At 38.0% G+C, this 19928-nt stretch overlaps 1 protein-coding gene across 4 annotated transcripts in view; it reads left to right on the forward strand.

Moving 5' to 3' along the window:
* WDR64 (WD repeat domain 64) overlaps nucleotides 1-19285 on the forward strand; it is a 113177-nt gene extending 93892 nt beyond the window's left edge. For 3 of the 4 annotated variants that reach the window (XM_029934824.1, XM_029934825.1, XM_029934826.1), the window contains 7 exons: nucleotides 1096-1154; nucleotides 4713-4822; nucleotides 7636-7824; nucleotides 9866-9971; nucleotides 12688-12768; nucleotides 13591-13701; nucleotides 18893-19285. In XM_029934824.1, coding sequence (XP_029790684.1) covers nucleotides 1096-1154; nucleotides 4713-4822; nucleotides 7636-7824; nucleotides 9866-9971; nucleotides 12688-12768; nucleotides 13591-13701; nucleotides 18893-18976 — 740 coding nt within the window. In that variant the 3' untranslated portion in view covers nucleotides 18977-19285. Of the gene's footprint in view, nucleotides 1-1095; nucleotides 1155-4712; nucleotides 4823-7635; nucleotides 7825-9865; nucleotides 9972-12687; nucleotides 12769-13590; nucleotides 13702-18892 lie in introns of those variants that run through there. The other variant, XR_003906747.1, reaches the window with a different exon arrangement.
* Nucleotides 19286-19928: the final 643 nt, after the last annotated feature.

Here is a 19928-nt window from a genome sequence, read left to right on the forward strand (position 1 = left end):
CTGCTTCCCCCTAATTTTGAGGTCATATTTTCAGTTTATTTAGTTCAGAATACTGAGAAATTTGAAGGATGTTGTCTCATCTCTAATTATTCTGTGATTTTCCCAGTTCCCTTTCTCTTATTGATGACCAATTTAATTCCATTGTAGTCTGAGGACATATACTGTATGATTTCTCTTATCTCAAATTTGTTAAGGTGTAATTTGTGGTCCGGAATTTGGTCTCTCTTGGTGAATGTTCCATGAGTGCTTGAGATTAATATGTGTTTTGCTCTTGTTGGATGCAGTAGTTTATAGATATCAATTATATCTAGCTGAATGATGGTGTGATTAAGCTCAACTATGTCTTTACTGATTTTCTGCCCCCCTGGGTCTGTCCATTTCTGATAGATGGGTGTTGAAGTGTTCAACTGTAAAAAGTGTTTTATCTATTTCTTCTTGCAGTTATATCAGTTTTCACTTACATATCGTGACACGGTGATGTTAGGTACATACATGAGTGGGTTTTTTTTAAATTTTTAATGTTTATTTATTTTTAAGAGAGAGAGAGAGAGAGACAGTGTGAGTGGGGGAGGGTCAGAGAGAGAGAGGGAGACACAGAATCTGAAGCAGGCTCCAAGTTGTGAGCTGTCAGCACAGAGCCCAATGTGGGGCTTGAACTCACAAACTGTGAGGTCATGACCTGAGCTGAAGTTGGACAATTAACTGACTGAGCTACTCAGGCGCCCCTGTTGTTGCTTTTTAAAATCTAGTTTTGTAACTATCATGTGGATTGTGGGATGATTATCTCTATCACTGTTTGGATTTCATTTGGTAGTGTTGTATTCCTTTCTATTTTATCTACCCTGACATTTAGAAGAAGTTTGACTTTGAGTATGCATGACAACTGTTGGTCATAATGAGGTGGCCAACTGGGCCACAACAGAATTCCTACATGTAAAAATTGATATAAATTTTTTCCTTTCATTTCTGGTTTTTCAGATTCTATTTTACTTACCACTATAAATGCCTAAGTCAAATTAATTTGGTGGTCTGAGTAGTAAATATTATACAAAAAGAATATCTAATTAAAGATTCTAATGCTTGCATTTTATACAGAAGGACATGTTATCCTTTGCAGTATTGGCTCCTTCCTGGATCCACCTCATGATGAAAAGGTAGGAACTTTTAGTTTAGTTTCATGAACCAGAATTGACCATTTCTCTGTGCTAGATACCACAAGAGACAGAAATGCAAGACAAGGGTCACCTGGGTGGCTCAGTAGGTTGATTGTCCGACTTTGGCTCAGGTTGTGATCTCCTGGTTAGTGGGTTCGAGCCCCGTGTTGGGCTCTGTGCTGACAGCTAGCTCAGAGCCTGGAGCCTGTTTCAGATTCTGTACCTCCCTCTCTCTCTGACCCTCCCCTGCTTGTGCTCTCTGTCTCTCAAAAATAAAAAAAAATTAAAAAAAAAAAAGAAATGTAAGACAAGACTCCCTACTCTTGAGTCATATATAATACTATTGAATCTTAATAGTATTTTATCTTGATGGGCACTGAGAAATGTATAGAGCTGTTGAATCATTGTATTGAACACCTGAAACTAATGTAACACTCTATGTTAATCATACTTGAAATAAAAAAAGAAAAAAACAAAAAGTTACATGTCAAATAACAATGGTTTACTGGTGAAAAGAAAGGATGTGTGAGTGAGTGATCCAGCCACTGACCACTTTACATCATCTTCATGTTTTGATTTATTTGAAAGAATCTATGTAGAAACCCGGAGCTTAAAAGAGCTCACACATCATCTAGTCCTCCGCAATCAGTTCATATATCTTACATAACTTTACAGAAAGAGATTCTATAACTTCTCCTTACAAGTGTAATCTAGTGTCCAACCTTTGGGTACGAAAACTACAGCACAGGGAATATGGTCAATAACACCGTAATAGCATGTTAGTATGTTAGTGTGGTGAGCACTGACTAATGTATAGTATGTTGTCCACTTGAGGTTGACATAACATTGCATGTCAACTATACTTGAATTAAAAAGAAAGAAACTCTTCCTCACATCTGGTCTAGATCCTCTTTGTGACTCAAACATATTCTATGCTATTTTTAGTGTGAATGCAATGTAAATGTCACCATCCTTATTTATAACCACTGGAATATGCACCTTTTGTGTGAATGTGGATAAACAAATATACCTACATATATTATAGACTCACCTTATCTAATTAAAAGTTGCAACAAGGAAGCACTATTTTACCGTAGGCTTATTTCTCTTTAAGGTCATATTTCAAATCCAAAGGGTAAATCAATAGTACTTTTTTTACTATTATTTTATTATTATTATTGGCTATTCTATTTACTATGGTTACATAGATTAAGACTGGATTCCTTGTAGAGGCATAGAATGGTGCTGTTCTGTGAAACCAAGCTGTGTCCCAGAATGGTACTGTTTCAAACATTAGTTCATTTGATCCATAGAATTTTTTGTTTCCAAGAACCAATGATAGTTTCCTAATGTTGAGAGGTTTATTTTTCCTATGATTATCTCCACTTTGAAGAGAAGAAATCAGAGACTGTCTTGCCTTGTCTCCATGTAGACAGTTAATGACTAAGTCAGGATAGAACCAGGCTTCTTGTCCTCAAGTCCAGTGTTGTTTCCATACATAACATTCATTGCTATCAGCTACAAAGCAACGTTCAAACAACCCGGGAAGCACAAAGTTTCACTTATCAACAGCTGTAAACGGCCTGCAATCAAGTCACGCTGTGAGCAGAACAAAGGCAAGTGCCATGCTCGAACCCTATGAGTGGAGGTTATCTGTTCTCCCTTAATTGTGATGATTATCATATGTTATTATTAATTTAAGGCATAAAAATATGATCCAAAGTGTACAGCTTTGCAAATGGACTTTCTATAAACTGGCAAACAAGACCTTATAAGATTTAGAGAAAATCTTAAAAACAAAGTTATAAAATAATTGTGAATTAGACTAGCAGTGGAATTTATTTTAAAGCATTTTCACCAATTTACAAAAGGAAATAATTTATTTTAATTACTTATTTCAAATTCCTCCATATTCAATGTCATTTCACCCTTTTCTGTACTTGGACAATGGATTTTTTCCACTTTTACATGGCTGTCTATATATACCAGAATTTGATTATAAGATGCCTATTATTACACAGACTAATATACATGGTGAACTAAACCAGGTTCAGTTATAGATTGCAACTAACTACAATAAACACCTAATGTGTCAGTGTGCACATCAGATGTTAATCTGTTTCTCTTGCAACATTACTATTAAAAAGATGCTCCATGTAGTATAGATATTCTAAGAGAGGATAGTCAAAACCTGTCCACAGAAAGAGAAACCATACATATGATAATATTCACTTGTCTACAGGAAAAAAAGGTCTTAGAGCAATGCTTTTTATAAATATAGGCTATAATCTAGTAGTGGGTTATAAAATCAATGTAATGAGTGGTGACCAGGATTTTAATTAAAAAGGGGGAATAAAATGCAATAGAACAGAATAGGCGATATCAGTGTGCATTGCACATAGTAGGGCTAAGTATCCTTTTGTGAAATACTGAAACTTGTTCAGTATGCATGTGCAGATATTGTATCTGCTGACTGGGTCATGAAGTAAAATGTCTTTCTTACTATAGATATGGCCCATAGTAGAGAAATACTTGACTTAGCAAATCCCATCCCAAGCCACAGAAAGAACCCTTGGATGACAAGATATTATTGAATAGCTGTGAGACTATAAGAAGTAAGAGAATGCAGATTTCACCATGGTTGTCTAAGAACAACTAGGGGGAGTTGAATCAGAAGGTCAAAAATTTTACGAGGAATTGTGTCTGACCTTTGTTCAAGTATAAATGAATAGGAGACTCATAGGAAAACTCCAAATTGCTGGGATTCTAGCTACACAAATATTCTAGGTATGACCCAGGAAGAAGTAGTGCTTGGTCTGAGTTCAACGGTAACAGAGAGGGGATGTACTCTAAGGAGATGTTGCTACAGAGCAAACTTTCCAGTTGACAACTCTAGTTCACACAGTCCAGGCCTATTTAAAGGATCTAAGCTTGAGGATCAGCCATGTCTTGAATCGAGACCCCTGGTGTCTTTTAAAGAGAATGAGCCAGGCCCATTCTTTTCATTGGTTCCTTGTGGTATATAGTCATCATATATAACCCTACTACCTCCTCCTCCTCCATCACCACCACAAAAATAAAATAAAATAAATGAAATGAAATGAAATAACTAAATTACCAGGACTATCTCTGGATAAAATTTGAAAACAGGGGATTTTTGCCAACCTCCCCTTTGGTCCTCATCTTTCATCTCTGCGACCTCCTGCCCGATTCTGCTCTGCCTCTGCCTCTCCCAGAGCCTTTCTCCTAAGGCTTATCTTTCGTCTACCATCTTGTAATCCTCAACTAAATGTTCTTCCTCACCTAAATGAGAAATTTCTAAAGACATAGGGTCTTTCTTCTCCCAGGGATACATAAGATGAACAAACACCTAACAATGGAGTTAGGGTACCTGAGAAAGGAAGAAGAGCCCACAGGAGGAGGGGCTTCCATTTGCACAGATGTCCACACCCATTCACTCAGAAGCTTGGCTCATCAATAATTATTGGTTCTGCTTGATACTGAATTGCCAGCAGCACATGCTAATGCCACGGGCTCTGCCTTGTTGTTGTTCTCTAGAAGCTGAAGCAGCTGCTTGCCTGGCGCGCTCATCCTTTAGAAATTGTTCAAGTAATCTACATAGAAGACAAACAAGTGGTACTTACCGCCTCCGTCGATGGCTCAGTAAGGTATGGACCTTCCTATTGTAAATTTAGGGTTTTGAGCATGAGAAGTAAAAACTTTAAGCTACAATTGAAGTATATACCCCAAATACAATCTTGATTGGATAATTAAAATAAATAAATACATAAACAAACCAAATGGGGTACACACACAGGGCTTTGAAAAGATGGCCCTGGTTTGGGATTCTTGTCCATGCCCAAGGAGATGAGGTACCCTGCTCATCCATGTCAGAAGTGTAACAAATACTTTAATAGAAGTGTTTTTGTGGACTTCTTTCACAAAATGAAGCAAGATGTTTATCTCGGGGAGGTAGACCCAAGCCCATGGACAGCCACAGGAGACACGGGATCAGAAGGCACAAAGACAGTCATAGCAAATTGCAACTTAACACTGAGAAAAGCAAAAGCAAGCTAAGGTTTTTATGAACAGAGTAACTGATCCTGCAAAGCCCACTTCTTTCTAATCGCCTGGGTAATGCTAAGGATACATACAAAACATGCCGACCAGATGCACACACACACATGCACATACAAAGAGAAAGAGACAAAGTGCTGCATGTTAAAATGTCTCAAAATCATGGTAATGAATTTCCCTCTTAGGAGAATAAAGTCAGTTAAGATCGAGAGTGGTAGAGGGGCTTCAAAATGTGCTAGAGAGTTTAAACATATGAAGGCAAAAAGGAAGGAATATTTTACATGGTGTAAAAGAGCCTGTGTGAACCTGGGGCTGATTTGGATCATCGCCTTGAAAGAAATAGACTCCAAAGGATTTTAAGCGAAGGACTAACATAATCTGACTTACATTAAAAAAAAAAAAAAAACAATGTGTAGGGAATGGATTTCAGAGCATCAAGGTAGGAGCAAAGAGACCAGCGGGAAGTCTGTGCTGAGTGCAGGGGTCAGGACTAGGGCAGTGGAAGCAGAAGGTCTAGATCGGGAACTATCCAAGAGGTGAAAGTCAGGAGACATAAACTTTAACTGAAAGGGGAGGTAAGCAGTGGGTGTCAAGCAAACCTCCTGTCTATTCCACTCCGTGAACCCTGGTGCCGTTCTGTAAGAGCGGGGGCACAGAAAGAGGAAAATACTTTGAATATGGAAGGGTGAAGGTAAATTATTAGAAGTATTGAGTGCAAGGTGAGTCTGGAAGGGGGTAAGGTCCTAACTGGGGTCAAAGAGAGCACTTCCTCTGCCAGAAAGGGAATGTGTTATTTTATTCATAGGAAAAATGAAAAACATGACATTTCATTATTATAGATGTTTTTCACAACTCTGTCCCTTGGATCTCTGTTCCAGCTTATTTTCAGCTACCTGCCAGCAGAAGTGTTAATTGGGGATTTTAATACACACACACACACACACACACACACACACACACACCACGTCACATGTGCACACACTTCTGTTATTATGACCATTCCCTGCTCAGAAATGTCTTGTGTGTGATTCCTTCAGGTGAGTATCTCCCTAGATAGTTCAGAAAAAGAAGCTCTGTGAATAACTATCTCAGATACACATCCCTTTATAACTAAGCTATGTCCTTTTGCAAACACTGGCTACCACTTTCCAAAAGGGTGGACAATTTTAACACTCCAAATCTTTCTTGTTAAAAAGATTATGGTATTATAATAGGAAAAAGTGTAATAAAGGCTTAGCTCTTAGACAGAGGATAGATGGGGTTGAGATATTTATCTAAGACCCAGGAAATCAGGCTGAGAGGTGGGATCAGTCATCTGGGAGAATTCCACATGCAGGGAATGCCACAAAACAAGATCAGAAGCTGCTTCAGTCCTGGCCTAGGATAGAGTGAATTTGGAATTGTTCTGAAGGTGGTCCATACCTCTAACTTCTGTGCTGAAGGACTGGTCCATTTCACTCTGGTGAAGGCTCTGGCAAGGCACTGTAAGAGAATTAGAACATGCCAGGGATGTAAAATGCTCATCTTACATTCTTAGGACATTGTCAGGTGTGAGGAGCCCCGGCTGGGTACCCCTGCTCTGTGGTCTCTTCAGTGCCCTCCTTCTTGACCTGGGAAACCACTGGAACTTGGTGGAATTTACTCTTAGCTCATGTAGTATGTCCTCCCTATGGGTCAGGATGACTGCTTGCACCATGTGTAACTCTGAGGTTGAAGTGAAGATTTAAAAGCAAGGTCTTCCACATACTGTTTTATCTTTCCTTAGCATGCAGGGCACACACTCCTGCTGAGGATATTCTGCAGAACTTGAAATCAAGTGGGCTGAGGGGGATCTCAAGGAGTGAGCTGATGGTAAAATAAAGTATATGGATAAAGAGGCACTTCTTCTGCCACCTTATTTCAGAACTCAGTTGTGAAAATTAGTATGGTTTTTCCATAACAGTAGGAGTAATGGATGGAGGTTGAGAGGATTTTGTTAATAGTAAAAGCATCGTTAGGAAACTCCTCCCGCAAGATCTACTGATGCTAATGCAGAGGTAGACAGCTGAGGTATAGCACACTGTAAGGCCTAATTCAACTAACACACTGTCAGCCAACATAAGTTCTGATCACACTGAATGAGCAGTGTTATTCTGGGAAGTATTCATTCCTTGTTTTCTGATTTTAATGAATGGGCATCTTAAGTACAGATTCAAATCAACACTTCCCCAAAAGTCTGTTGATTAGAATTCTAATGGATAAAAATCCTTATGCTATGATTGGTTCCATGTATTTAACAAGAATAGTCCTAGAATCAAGCTTAAAGTCTCTAATGGACCAGTAAAACCCATATAAATGATCTAATAAACAGTAACTTTTATTGAATTCCAGTTACTTCCTTTTCTCTACCTTTGCCTTTCCTTAGGCTCTGGCATGCCCTCAATGGTCATTACTGTGGATATTTTGGACAGCGAAGAATGTTTGAAATATCACTAACAAGTGATTTCATTTTGCCATGTGATGTTAATGAATATCCCATAGAAATAAAAGAAGACAACAAATTCACAGAGAAGAAACAAAAATATGAATGTCCTCTGATATTTGACAAGCAAAAGTAAGGCCATTTGGTTTTTCTTTAGATGAGCAGACAAGAATTAAACTTTTTTTTTAAGTTTATCTATTTATTTTGAAAAAGAGCACAAGCGGGGAAGGGTCAGAGAAAGAAGAGAGAGACTCCCAAGCAGGCTCAGTACTGTCAGCACAGAACCTGATGTGGGGCTCAAACTCATGACCTGAGCTGAAACAAGAGTCAGACACTTAATTGACTGAGCCACCCAGGCACCCCAAGAATTAAACTCTTGTGACACTGTGACACTGTGCTGGACATGGAGAATTCAAAGGTGAAAAGTCGAAGACTTTTCAATAACATTGCAATCCAGTGGAGGGGGGAAATATGTAAATGATAAACTACAATTCAGTATAATAGCACTTCTAGGAAAATGCAATTCTCAAGATAATCACAGAGAGGTAAATGGGATGCACCCAAACAAAGAAGAGCAAAGAGGTAATTTTGATCTTCTATGTTTACTTAAATCCTGTGTAAGTAAAAGCACTAAATAATGAAAGATTATGATGTAGTTTTTCAAGATGAGGGGGTCCAGTGAGCAAGTAAGGAAGACATGGTGGGAGATAAAGCAAGAAAATTTTATAGAGGCCAAATCACAATGGGCTTTTGTTATGGATCAACATAAGGATTTTAAACTTTACAGAAATCATAGTGAAATAATACAGAAGAGAAAAAACAAGTCTGAAGAAAAGGAGAGTGCATTTGGTTTTGGACAAGTGTAAGTCTAGATGCTAGGGGGGGCATCCAAGTGGAGAAGCCTGTCTGGATGTTGAAAGGAAAACCACATGCACGTGGTATGATGGCAAGTGGTAATAAGAACACGTTTGTAGAACGTGGTGGTGACATCACATAGGACAACAGAAAAATAAACACTGGATTGGCATTATTTCAGCTGATGACCGTGGAGAGGGTAATCTCAGTGTAGTGATGGGGTAAAAATCACACATTAGTGCTTGAGGAAAAAAATAGGAGATGTGTGGTGATGATAGTGTATATTACTTTGTAAGGAAGTCAGATAGCTCTAAGGTTGAACAAGAGTCTGATTCATGGGTGTGCTTGTGTCTCAAGGACACCTGAGCCCTGGTTAAAGGCTTAGAGGAGGAGGACATTCCCCAGTAGGGAACCAAGTGTTGGCAAGAAGTGTCTTGTGCTTTTGTAACATTCAAGTCCTGGTTTTGATGTAGTTGGATCTTTGTCATTATGGAAGCAATTGGTGCTTAACTGAGCTCAATGTCAGCAAAGCATGGTGGATATCCTCAGGGGACCAACTCACCCTGAACTGGTAGCACAGAGCAGACCAGAACAGGGGGAACTAGCCAGATGAGTCAAAAGTGGGAAGAAGCAGAGGGGATTGTCTAAAATAAAGCCTTTTGGGAAATCCTAAGTGGGTCGAAGCTGGAGAGGCTCCGTTCCATCAACTAGTCCAATGGTAGGTAGAAGAAATAGGCATTGAAGCTAAGAGTCACAAGCTACACAGAAGCAATTTGAGAAAAATCAACAAGGGTTCCAAGTGGCTGCCAAGGCTCCACTGAAGGGTTCAAGGCTTGCCTTGACTAGCCAGCAAGCGCTCTGGAGAAGGGGTCTTGCCAAAACACGAGAGGTGGTATAGTAGATCCAAGACTCATCAAGATATGGTAAAGTTTCCCATACAAAGTTGATCAATGGGTAACTGCTGAGCCTTGAACCTCCATTTATCTTAGTACACAAAATAGTATATTCTAGTTTAGTAATATGCATCTCCTTCCCTAGCTCTGTGAGTTCCTTGAGGATTAAGACCATGTTTTACACATCTTTATATACCCAGTTCTTAGCTTAGTGGTTAGCACATAATGAGCACTCAGAAGGTATTTGAGTGAATAAAGAATGACTAGTTAAGTACAGAGGCAGTAGCATCGTTAGGACTGGTGCCATGAAAGCCAGAGAATTTGGGACCCAGAGAAAGAAGGATGTAGTGGATACATGTGTAGTAGGTAGAGAATAAAATATGTGAGTACATGGTGAACAGTTTTTCTTGTATCTTTTTACACAGATGGAAAAAAACGAGCTCAGCATCTTTGTTTTTCAAACATACACCTCCTAAGGCCTTTGAAGTGGATCATGATTTTAAGTTTTTCAAGTTTCTTTCTTCTCCCAAGGTAGCATTAAGACAAACAAGTGAACAAAAAAAGAGAAAGCACTTTGCTTTTGTTTTCCTGAATTTAGATCTCTTGGGCATATTAGTTTTCTATTACTGCTGTTACAAATTACTATCAATTTGGTGGCTTAAACAATATAATTATCTTACAGTTCTATATGTCAGAAGCCTGACCTTGGTATCACTGGTTTAAAATTAAGGTGTTGCCAGAGCTATGTTCCTTTTCTGGAGGCTCTAGAGGAGAATGTCAATGTTTTAGTTTGGGGCCTTCTTCCTTCATCTTCAAAGCCAGACATGTTGCTTCTCCTTGACCATCTTCCTGTGGTCATATGTCTGTGACCCTGTGGGAAAGTTTCTCTCCTTTTAAGGGTGCCTGGTATTAGATTGGGACCACTTACCTAATCTACTCAAGGTTCCTGACCTAAATTACATCTGCAAAGTCCCTTTTGCCAAGTGACGCAGAGAAATCATAGGTGGGAGGTGGTGGGAATAGGGTTGGGACATCTTTGGTCGCCATGATTCTGCCTCTCACAGACCAGTACAGAATTAGGCAAGAAATGGGTCCTGCTATTCTTTCTATTTCCAACATTTGTAAAGGGTGGCTATAGCATGAGTCTTTAGGCTAAAGTGTGGTATTAATTGAACTTCATTTCTTCAAGATCTTCCACACTATAAACCAAACTCAACCTTTCTAAACTCATCGCCTGTTACTAACCTACCATTGCCACACCCTCTACAAATAAGGCTGGTTGTTATTTCCTGAGCACTCCTGACTTCTCTCCCAACAGTTCACTGGGGCTATCTCTCAAGTCCATCCCGCCTTTGTAATTGACAAAGGATCAGCATTCAGACAAAAGAAGAACTCCTAAAAAAATCAATAAGAAAAAAAAGAAAGTCCAATAAGATCAAATAGGTGAATAGATACATCACGAAAGGAAAAAAAAAAAAAGCATTTGCCAATCAATGCATGATGAGATGCTCATGGGTAAAAATGGAAGTCCACATCAATAATCTTATATCATTTTACACCCAGAAAATTGGCAAATATCAGAAATTCTGACAATGTGAAAGGTCAGTGTGCATTTAGCACAATCAGAACACTAATCTTCTGGTGGAAGTAGCATAAATTGGTAGAACCACTTTGGAAAACAATATGGCATTATCTAGCAAAGTTGAAAATAAGTATAGCATCCTAGATCTATATCTTTGGGAAACACTTTAACCATGGTTAGAAGACAGGTACAAAAATGCTCAGAGCAGTACTGTTTGGAATAGAAAAGACTGAAAGCAGCCTAAATGCTCATGAACATTATAATTAGAACATAATTATGGTGTATCTATAAATTGGAATACTACAGAGGAGTGAACACAAATGGACCAAAACACACATATATGTTTGACACGTGCTATTGAATGGGAAACGTTTTGCTTAAGAATATATACATAATTATTTCATTTGTATAAAAGTCAGGAAGAGGCCAAACTAAATAAAATATTGTTTGTACAAAAATTCGCATAAAGTAAAACTATATAAAGGAGAGCAAAAGAATTAAAAGCACAACATTCTGGACATTCATTACATTTTAAAGGCAGATGAAAAGGACTCAGTACCTCAAAAGTTGAGGGTATTGTTTCAATACATAAAGTAGATCAGTGGGTCCCTGCATGTTCATTATGTCATTATTCTTTCACATCATCAACCTCATATTTGAGAAATACTTAATATTTTCCAAATGAAATGGTTTTCATAAGTCCTGCCTTTCTGTCCAGATGGAGCTCAGCCATTCCCAGAATTCAGGGCAACAGGGAGGAGAAGGACAGGATGGTGAGTGGGACAGACTTAAGATTAATCTTAAACAAATTATTTTATCTCTTTATTCATCTGCAAACCCTTTGAAGTGTTGTGGTAGGAGGATTAAATGTGAAGGTATATACAGTTACATCCTCGATTCTCAATAAATGTTAATTCCACATTCTCCAACAATCCTGATCTCTCCCTGCTTTGTGTTTTATAGTGTATTCATTTACCATATTCTCCAGTGAATCAGAGTATTTGTGTATTTACCTTTACTTCCCACCCATCACTGAATCCTAAGTTCTTTATGGCCAAAGACCTATGCATAACATGTAACTCAATTTTGTTGAATAGGATTGAAATAATACAACCTAAAAATAAAGACTTGTATGTACTTTTAATATTCTCTTCCAATTTGAAGATAAGAAATATTTTTTAAGTAATTTAACTGAAACATTAAATATATTTTGGGGAAATCTTTAGCAAAGTTGTAAAGGTCAAGAAACAAACGCCCCAAGGATTGCCTCCCCCTTAGCATACCTTTATCTTCTCAACTGATTGGTAAAATAAGGAAACTTTAATGCTAAAGTTGAATTAAAACACCCTTTTCTTAAGTATCTCTGAGTTCCACCAGAATCTTGTTTTGCCCATTCTTTTTCTTCCTCAATTGTAAAAAATGTATTCATTCACTTCCTTTTGACATATTGTTATCAATAATGATAATACAATGATAGTAAATCAGACATTTGAGTAGCACGCCCCTATCTGTGTTATTTCATTTGATCCTCATAAATAATCAACAGGGAAAGAACTTGACCAAAACATGCAGCTGATAAGTATCAGAATTCAGGATTTGAACCCATGAATTTTGCCACTGATAGAATGTGCCACTGCACTAAGCATCCACTTCTGTGTTTTGCAGATTCGAAGACGTGCCTTAGAAGGGTTCCTGACAGAAAACAGAGAGGCAGGGATTGTTTTCGGCTCTCTTCCTATATATAGGGTGAGTTGGAGGATTCTAGGACTAGAGTAGTTAGAAAACAAGGAATCTAATGTCTCATTCCCGACCCTGGGCTACCAAACAAGTTTGAAGAAAATCAAATAACCAAGCAGACTGATGCTTCTATGAGCATGCTCTGTCCTATCAAAAGAAGTCTCTAGTTCTAGGTGTCCATGGCCTTGACCATTTCTCTCTGCCATTTCACATTAAACAACACTACAGAAAACCATTTCAGACTTTAACCTGGCTCTTTATCACCTACAGGATAAAACTCAAATACACTTAGCCTAGCATACACACTCTTCATAATCTGTCCTCTGCCTGAACTGTATGATCTCATTTTCTACCACATTTTCCCATGTACCTTACACTCCAGCTGTGCCAAATTATTCGCCATTCTTTATGCATCACTCTCCTCTCTTCTGTGCTGTCCCTTGGCCCAGAATTCATCCTCTGCCCAGAATTTTCTCTTCCTTACTCATTCTCTTCCAGTCTCCACTAGAGATGACCTCTGTTTAATTAAAATACTAATTGAACCAAGAATAATAAACTGAAAAAGAAATACTTCAGCTTAACCTTATTATTTCATAAAATATTATTACTCTTTCCCAAGAACATGTTCCCTGTAATAGGACCAAACACTTAAGCTACAGATGATGCTAAGGATAAAATATCAACAAGTCATAGGGGGCATCTGGGAAGGAGGGGTATATTTTAAATTAGTTGGACCTGTCATTCCCTGTTCTCAACCCCAACCTGCAAATTCACATCACAGGGGTAATCACCTTAAATATGTCTTACTAAATCTTTACTTATCACTTCTAGGTACCAAGCCCCACTAGCCTAAAATTCCTTCCACTCATTGGTTCAGCAGCACAAAGGGAATATTCAGATGTTATTCCAGGAAAAAAGAAGGGAGTTCACTCTCATGATAAGGTTGGTATTTAGAATTCCCTAGCATACCCCATTTATGTCTAGATTGTTAATTATTTCTTTGTTCCAGAGACAATCATGAATATTCCAGGATGCATGTGTTTTAGCTCAATGAGATGGAAATCATGAATCTGTTGGACAGAGAGAAAAATTAAACAGGACCTCTGAACCTGACAAATGAAACTTTTCCAGAGCTAATTTAAGACTTAGATTCACTAGTTTTAAAAGCTAGGCAGTGTGACATAACATCTTTGAGGGTTGTATAAGCATCCTTGCTTTTGAATTATATGGTACCTACAGGACAGAGCCATGAAATCACCAAGTCTCTGGCTCACCAGCCAAGTCAAGAGGATTTTTGTGTATTAATAGGCATAGCTAACATATAATGACTTACAGTTTACATAGTACGTTTAGAAATGATTCCCTTCATTTTCACAGCAACTGCAAAAAAAAAAAAAAGTTATACCCATCTTAAAATTGGTAAAAGATAGAGCCTAACCAGAGGATAAATGACTTGCCAAAGATCACATAAGAAATAAGTGAAAAGCTGAGATCTACTTGTGACTCCAGATTTCATGCTCATCCTATTAAACCCTATAGCCTAGAAAGTCTAAATGCTGTCTTCTACTAGTTCTAGGAAGCTTGAATGGGCTTAATATAACCAGTGACCATTCATTTCATCTTTAAAATAAAATAGATGAAATGTGGGGCTCCTTGGTGGCTCAGTTGTTTAAGCACCCAATGCTTCATTTCAGCTCAGTCTTGATCTCATGGTTCATGAGTTCTAGCCCCACACTGGGCTCTGTACTGATCGCACAGTCTCCTTGGGATCCTCTCTCTCTTCCCCTTCCCTGCACATGCCCTCTGTCTCTAAAATAAATAATATACTTTAAAAATGGATAAAACATTAAGAGGAAAATAACATATGGTACTTCTTGTAAGCCTCCTTCCATGATGTCAGACTAAAAACAGAAAGGAGCTGGTTCTTATTGTCTGTGCCTAATGGAGTAAAAGATAAAAATCATAACTCCCACCACCAGAACAAAAAGCTGCTTTATTTAATTATATAGAAATATTGACCATTATTGTGTTAGCTTATGCACATAAATGATTCCTGTTCATCATCAACTCTACCAATTGCTTGAGTATGAATTTTTGGCAATAGAAGGGTTTTCTATAGATTAGTATAATTTACTTTTAATTGTTTTAAGTAGTAAATGAAACACAGTGGCATAAGATAGTCCACAACTAACAGGTAACCAAAAGAGTGTTTGTTTAGGGTTTTATAATTTATATATTTTATGCTTGTATTTCCATTATTATTTGTTTTGCCTCATCTGATATTAAATATACTTTTCATTCTTTAAGTACAAACTAAGTGACAGAAAGAAGGTGGCCAAATATGTCTTAAATACCAGGAGGAAGACAAAAATGGACTAAAAATCAGTCATGCTTAATCTACATAATGAATACTCTACACTTAGATAAGAAATTGACTCCACTATGATTAATTTTATCAAAGATCATGAAATATGATAAATTATTTCTTCCAATGCAAAGGAATTTTAATATATATACTGTTTTAACAGATTTCAAAATTTTATTTTCTCTTAATAAAGAGAATTGAGCTTTCTTTTACTCTGAGAAATCATTAACCAGACAAGAAGGGCAGAGGGAGTAGATATCTCTATTTGCTTACAGAAAAGGGATCACTAAACTATAATTAAAAATTCCCTTTCTGGTTTAATGTAGAGAAGAATTAAGTGTGGTCAGGGGTTAAAATCTATTTCCAAAATAATATTAGGTCCTTTCCAGAAAACTGTGCACTTAACAAAATGACAATAAAGTCTGGAAACTGGTCTAGGTTAAAGAATCATGGGGGCGCCTGGGTGACTCAGTCCATTAAGCATCTGACTCTTGATTTCAGCTCAGGTCATGATCTCACAGTCTGTGGGTTCAAGCTCCTGATTGGGTTCTGTGCTGAGAGAACAGAGCCTGGTTGGGATTCTCTCTTCCCTCTCTATGCCTGCCTCACTTCTCTCTCTCTCTCTCAAAATAAATAAATTTGAAAAAACAAAGAATGACTATTTTGGTTGCAATTTTAAAACACCATACAAGTTAAGTAAGGAAAATAGTGGATGAAGTCAAATCAATAAATACCCATCAAATGCCTATTTTCATAAAAGCACTTCCAAGAAGCTGGGCATAACATTACCTCAGAAAATTTAATGTTCAGATTCCAGCTTTGTGAAGCAAACATGTACAGAATATCTTGAAATACCTACTATGTGCCCTGCATTGTGGTGGGCACTGAGAAGCCATCCACAGATCCAGGAGCTCCAGGATACAGCTTTCTCTCGAAAGTTCTTTGAGCAAATAGTCCAAAACCAGGTATCTCAATCTCTGTAACTGATTACTTTTAAATAATAGAAATGCTAATTCCAATGATTAATGTCTTTGAATAGCTTGTAAATCCATTTAGAATCAAACAACTTACAAAACATTAGCCACAGCACAGGAAAGCACCAATCACAGCTAAAGTTTATACAGTGGACCCTTGAACAACACAGGTTTGAGCCACAAGGGTCCACGTCCATGCAGATTGTTCTCAATAATTACAGTATGGTATTTTCTCTTCCTGGTGATTTTCTCAATAAATATACAGTTCAGCATACTTTCTCTTCCTGAGGATTTTCCTAATAATATTTTCTTTTCTGTAGCTTCCTTTATTATCAGAATATGGTGTAAGTGCTGATCCACTGTGCATGTTACTGGTGAGGTTTCCAGTCCACAATAGGCTGCTAGTAGTTGGGGGGGGGCCAAAAGTTATACGTGGATTTTCTACTGCATGGGGGGCCCTTAAAGGTCAACTGTAGCCCATTTTCAGTTTAGCTGTGGGAAGAGAGTGGCCTTTGTGACATGTGATCCACTTACACAATTGTGGAAGCATATCCAACAATAGGAAAATGGTTAAGTGAAATGTATAAGAATGCAAGTATATGCATAAAATATATGAATTAGAAAACCCCAAACACACACTCTTTTGACTACCTGTTAGTTTGGGGTTACTCATACCAGTGTGTTTCATCCATTACTTAAAACAATGAAAAAATATATATGATAGGATACTTTATAACTTTTCAAAGAATAACAGAAACACACTCACAATTTTATTTCAGGTGAAAGGGGACTTAGTGCTACTGCTAGTGATAATGACTAACATTCGTGTTTAAAATAGCATGCCAGGTACAAACCTGCAGGTTCGATAGGCATTCTTTCACTGAATATTTCATAGTATTGGGGAAGTTATGATTATCATCCCCATTTGATATTCAAGAACACTGAAGCCCAAGAGGATAAGTAATTTATTTAAGATTCCAAAAAAAAGTAAATAGTAGAGCTGGAATCTAAACCCAGTGGGTTGACTTCAGAGCCCAGACACATAAATGCAACCCAGTGTAATTCAGGGGGGCAGGAAGCTGCTTTGCATCTCCCATCACCGGGTTGGGATAACCAGGTGACAGTCTGCAGATAATGAACACAGAAGAACTCTCCGTTTCCATCACTCTCTGTGTCCTCACCCTACTTTATTTTTCTTCACAACTCCTAGCACTACCTGACATCACATTTCATAAAAGTTTATTTATCTTAATGATTCTCCACCACTAGAACATAAGATCCATGAAGGCAGGCACTTGGGCTTATTCTCTACTGGAGCTCCAGGGCTTAGAAGAGACACGTAAGTCTCTCTCTCTCTCTCTCTCTCTGTCTGTCTCTCTCTCTCAAACACCGCACACACACACACACACACACACACACACACAGTATTTGCCGAATGAAAGAATGAATGAAATCAAGGAGGAGGGAAGGAGCAGGAGGAAGTGGGGGAGAATAATGATAGAAAACTAGAGAAGGAAATATTAGTGCGGTTTGGGAAATTGCTCCAGCTGGTTAGCAGATGGATGTGGGGAACTAAGTTTCCCATCTTGTGTTTCAGACAGGACTGGTCTGGTGGCCTGTAAGCATTCAAGCCTGAGAAATCTTTATTTATTTATTTATATATTTTAATATTTTATTTATTTTTGAGAGAAAGAGACAGACAGCATGAGCAGGGGAGGGTGAGAGAGAGAGGGAGACACAGAATCGGAAGACAGGCTCCAGGCTTTTAGCTATCTGTCAGCACAGAGCCTGATGTGGGGCTTGAATCCACGAACTATGAGATCATGACCTGAGTGGAAGCCAGAAGCTCAACCGACTGAGCCACCCAGGCGCCCCAGGCCTGAGAGATCTTTAGATGCTTGAATTTTGACCTTGGGGAGTCTCTCTGTTTTTTTTCTTTACTTATAACTCTCTGTGTTCCCTCTTCCTTCTTCCTTCTTTCTTTCTTCTTCCCCATAATATAGTATAAAATCAAATTGATGTGTACTGTAAATATTAGCTGAATATTACTGACAAAATTAGATATTTCTTGTTCTGAATTTTTAAATCAAATGAGTTTAACTTTATATATGTATGTCTTCCAAAACTATCCAATTCAAAACTTTTCATTTTTCATTTGTGGGATGGATCATCACTTGATTTCATTTTCCTATAGGTCAATGAACTCTGATGATATTCATATACAATTTCTCTATGCCTGACAATGACATAGCAAGCTTCTGCAATTGGCTTTGTTTTAATCAAATCCTTACAGATGGGGCAGTGGAGTCCCAGCAGGGATAAGTGCCCAGTCAGGTAGTTAGTCTACAGCTTCTGCTTGTCCACCACACCCTTCTGGAGCCCCACCTCCTATTTTGTTTTGTTTTGCTTTGTTTTTGAGAGAGAAGGAGTGTGTGCGTGCGCACACACACTTGAGCCAGTCGGGGGGTGGGCACCAAGGGAGAGGGAGAGAGAGAGGATCCTAAGCAGGTCAACACCTTCTATGGAGCCCAACACAGGGCTCAATCTCACCATGAGATCATGACCTGAACTGAAATTGAGTCTGACACTTAACCGACTGAACCACCCAGGCACCCCCACCTCCAGTTTTTAACACATTTTTACCTGAAGGCACACAGCATAATTAAACAAATAACTATACTCTCTTACTAGGAGGATTAAAATCTCTACATAAATTAGTGGTACAACTTGACTCTAGAAAATTGTATTTTATCATATAATGCCAGTTACTAACTGACATCCCTTTATTTCACAGAGTCAATGGAAGAGAAGTCTGAAAAGAAATTTGATCCCACAAATAAATCTGACTTCTTCCTTCTTCCCAGACATCGCCCACTGAAGAGAGAAAAATCAGATATGGCTGCGGTGGCCTGAGCTTGACATGTTTGACACTCCAGTCTTTATTTCCGGATGAAAGTCCAGGTCTCCCACACATTGTCACCCTATCTGTATCCTCAGGCCATCCATCCATGGAGAAGTTTGCTCATGGAGCCTAGGTGGCCTCAGATCTAAACAAGAAAGCATCAAGCAGCCAGTTAACCAACTTCTTTCATACATGGAAATCCACTTAATGAATAGGGAGTGTTTCTTGCTTATATGACACATAAAGAAACAAAGAGAATGAATTGCATAAGTATATTGAAACTAACCTTGTTATCAATAATCAGCTTTTTGCCTCTCCCCTCTTGTTCACCCTAATTCATAACCAGAGTTATCAGAATTTGTGTCATCCTATGTGTTACACACACACTATATATATATATAGTTAACATATATATATATATATATATATATATATATATATATATATGTTAAAAAGAAAAAATGCGCCAGTCAAGCCTCTAGCTCTTTATTTCCTTCACTTAGGGAAATGTCATATGAAAAAATGTTTAGAGTTTCTTAGATAAAGTTAGAAGTTATTTACATTTAGTCTAGAAATGACTCCTGATAAAAAGAATTATCTGACCTTTTTGGGTTCATCTTTATTAATTATTTTACTAATTGATTTTGGTAATTTGGCCAAATGATTAATTTTACCATGGATACACATGTAGTTTTACTTTTTTTTGTATTTTTATATTTGTATTTGTATGAAAGCATCTAAATTTGATCAATAATAGAAGAGATTTCAAATAAATCAAAGGCATGAAAAAGGTATCAGAATTGAAGCCTGTACATTCAGTGACCTCACTTCTCTTTGGGAAATGATTCAGAGCTCTGGGTAATGAAAGCATTCCCATGTCAACGGTCATATGCACCCAAAGCAATTATATCCACCAGAGCATTTGGTA

The sequence above is a fragment of the Suricata suricatta genome, chromosome 3, assembly GCF_006229205.1.
Source record: "Suricata suricatta isolate VVHF042 chromosome 3, meerkat_22Aug2017_6uvM2_HiC, whole genome shotgun sequence".
Lineage (NCBI taxonomy): Eukaryota > Metazoa > Chordata > Mammalia > Carnivora > Herpestidae > Suricata > Suricata suricatta.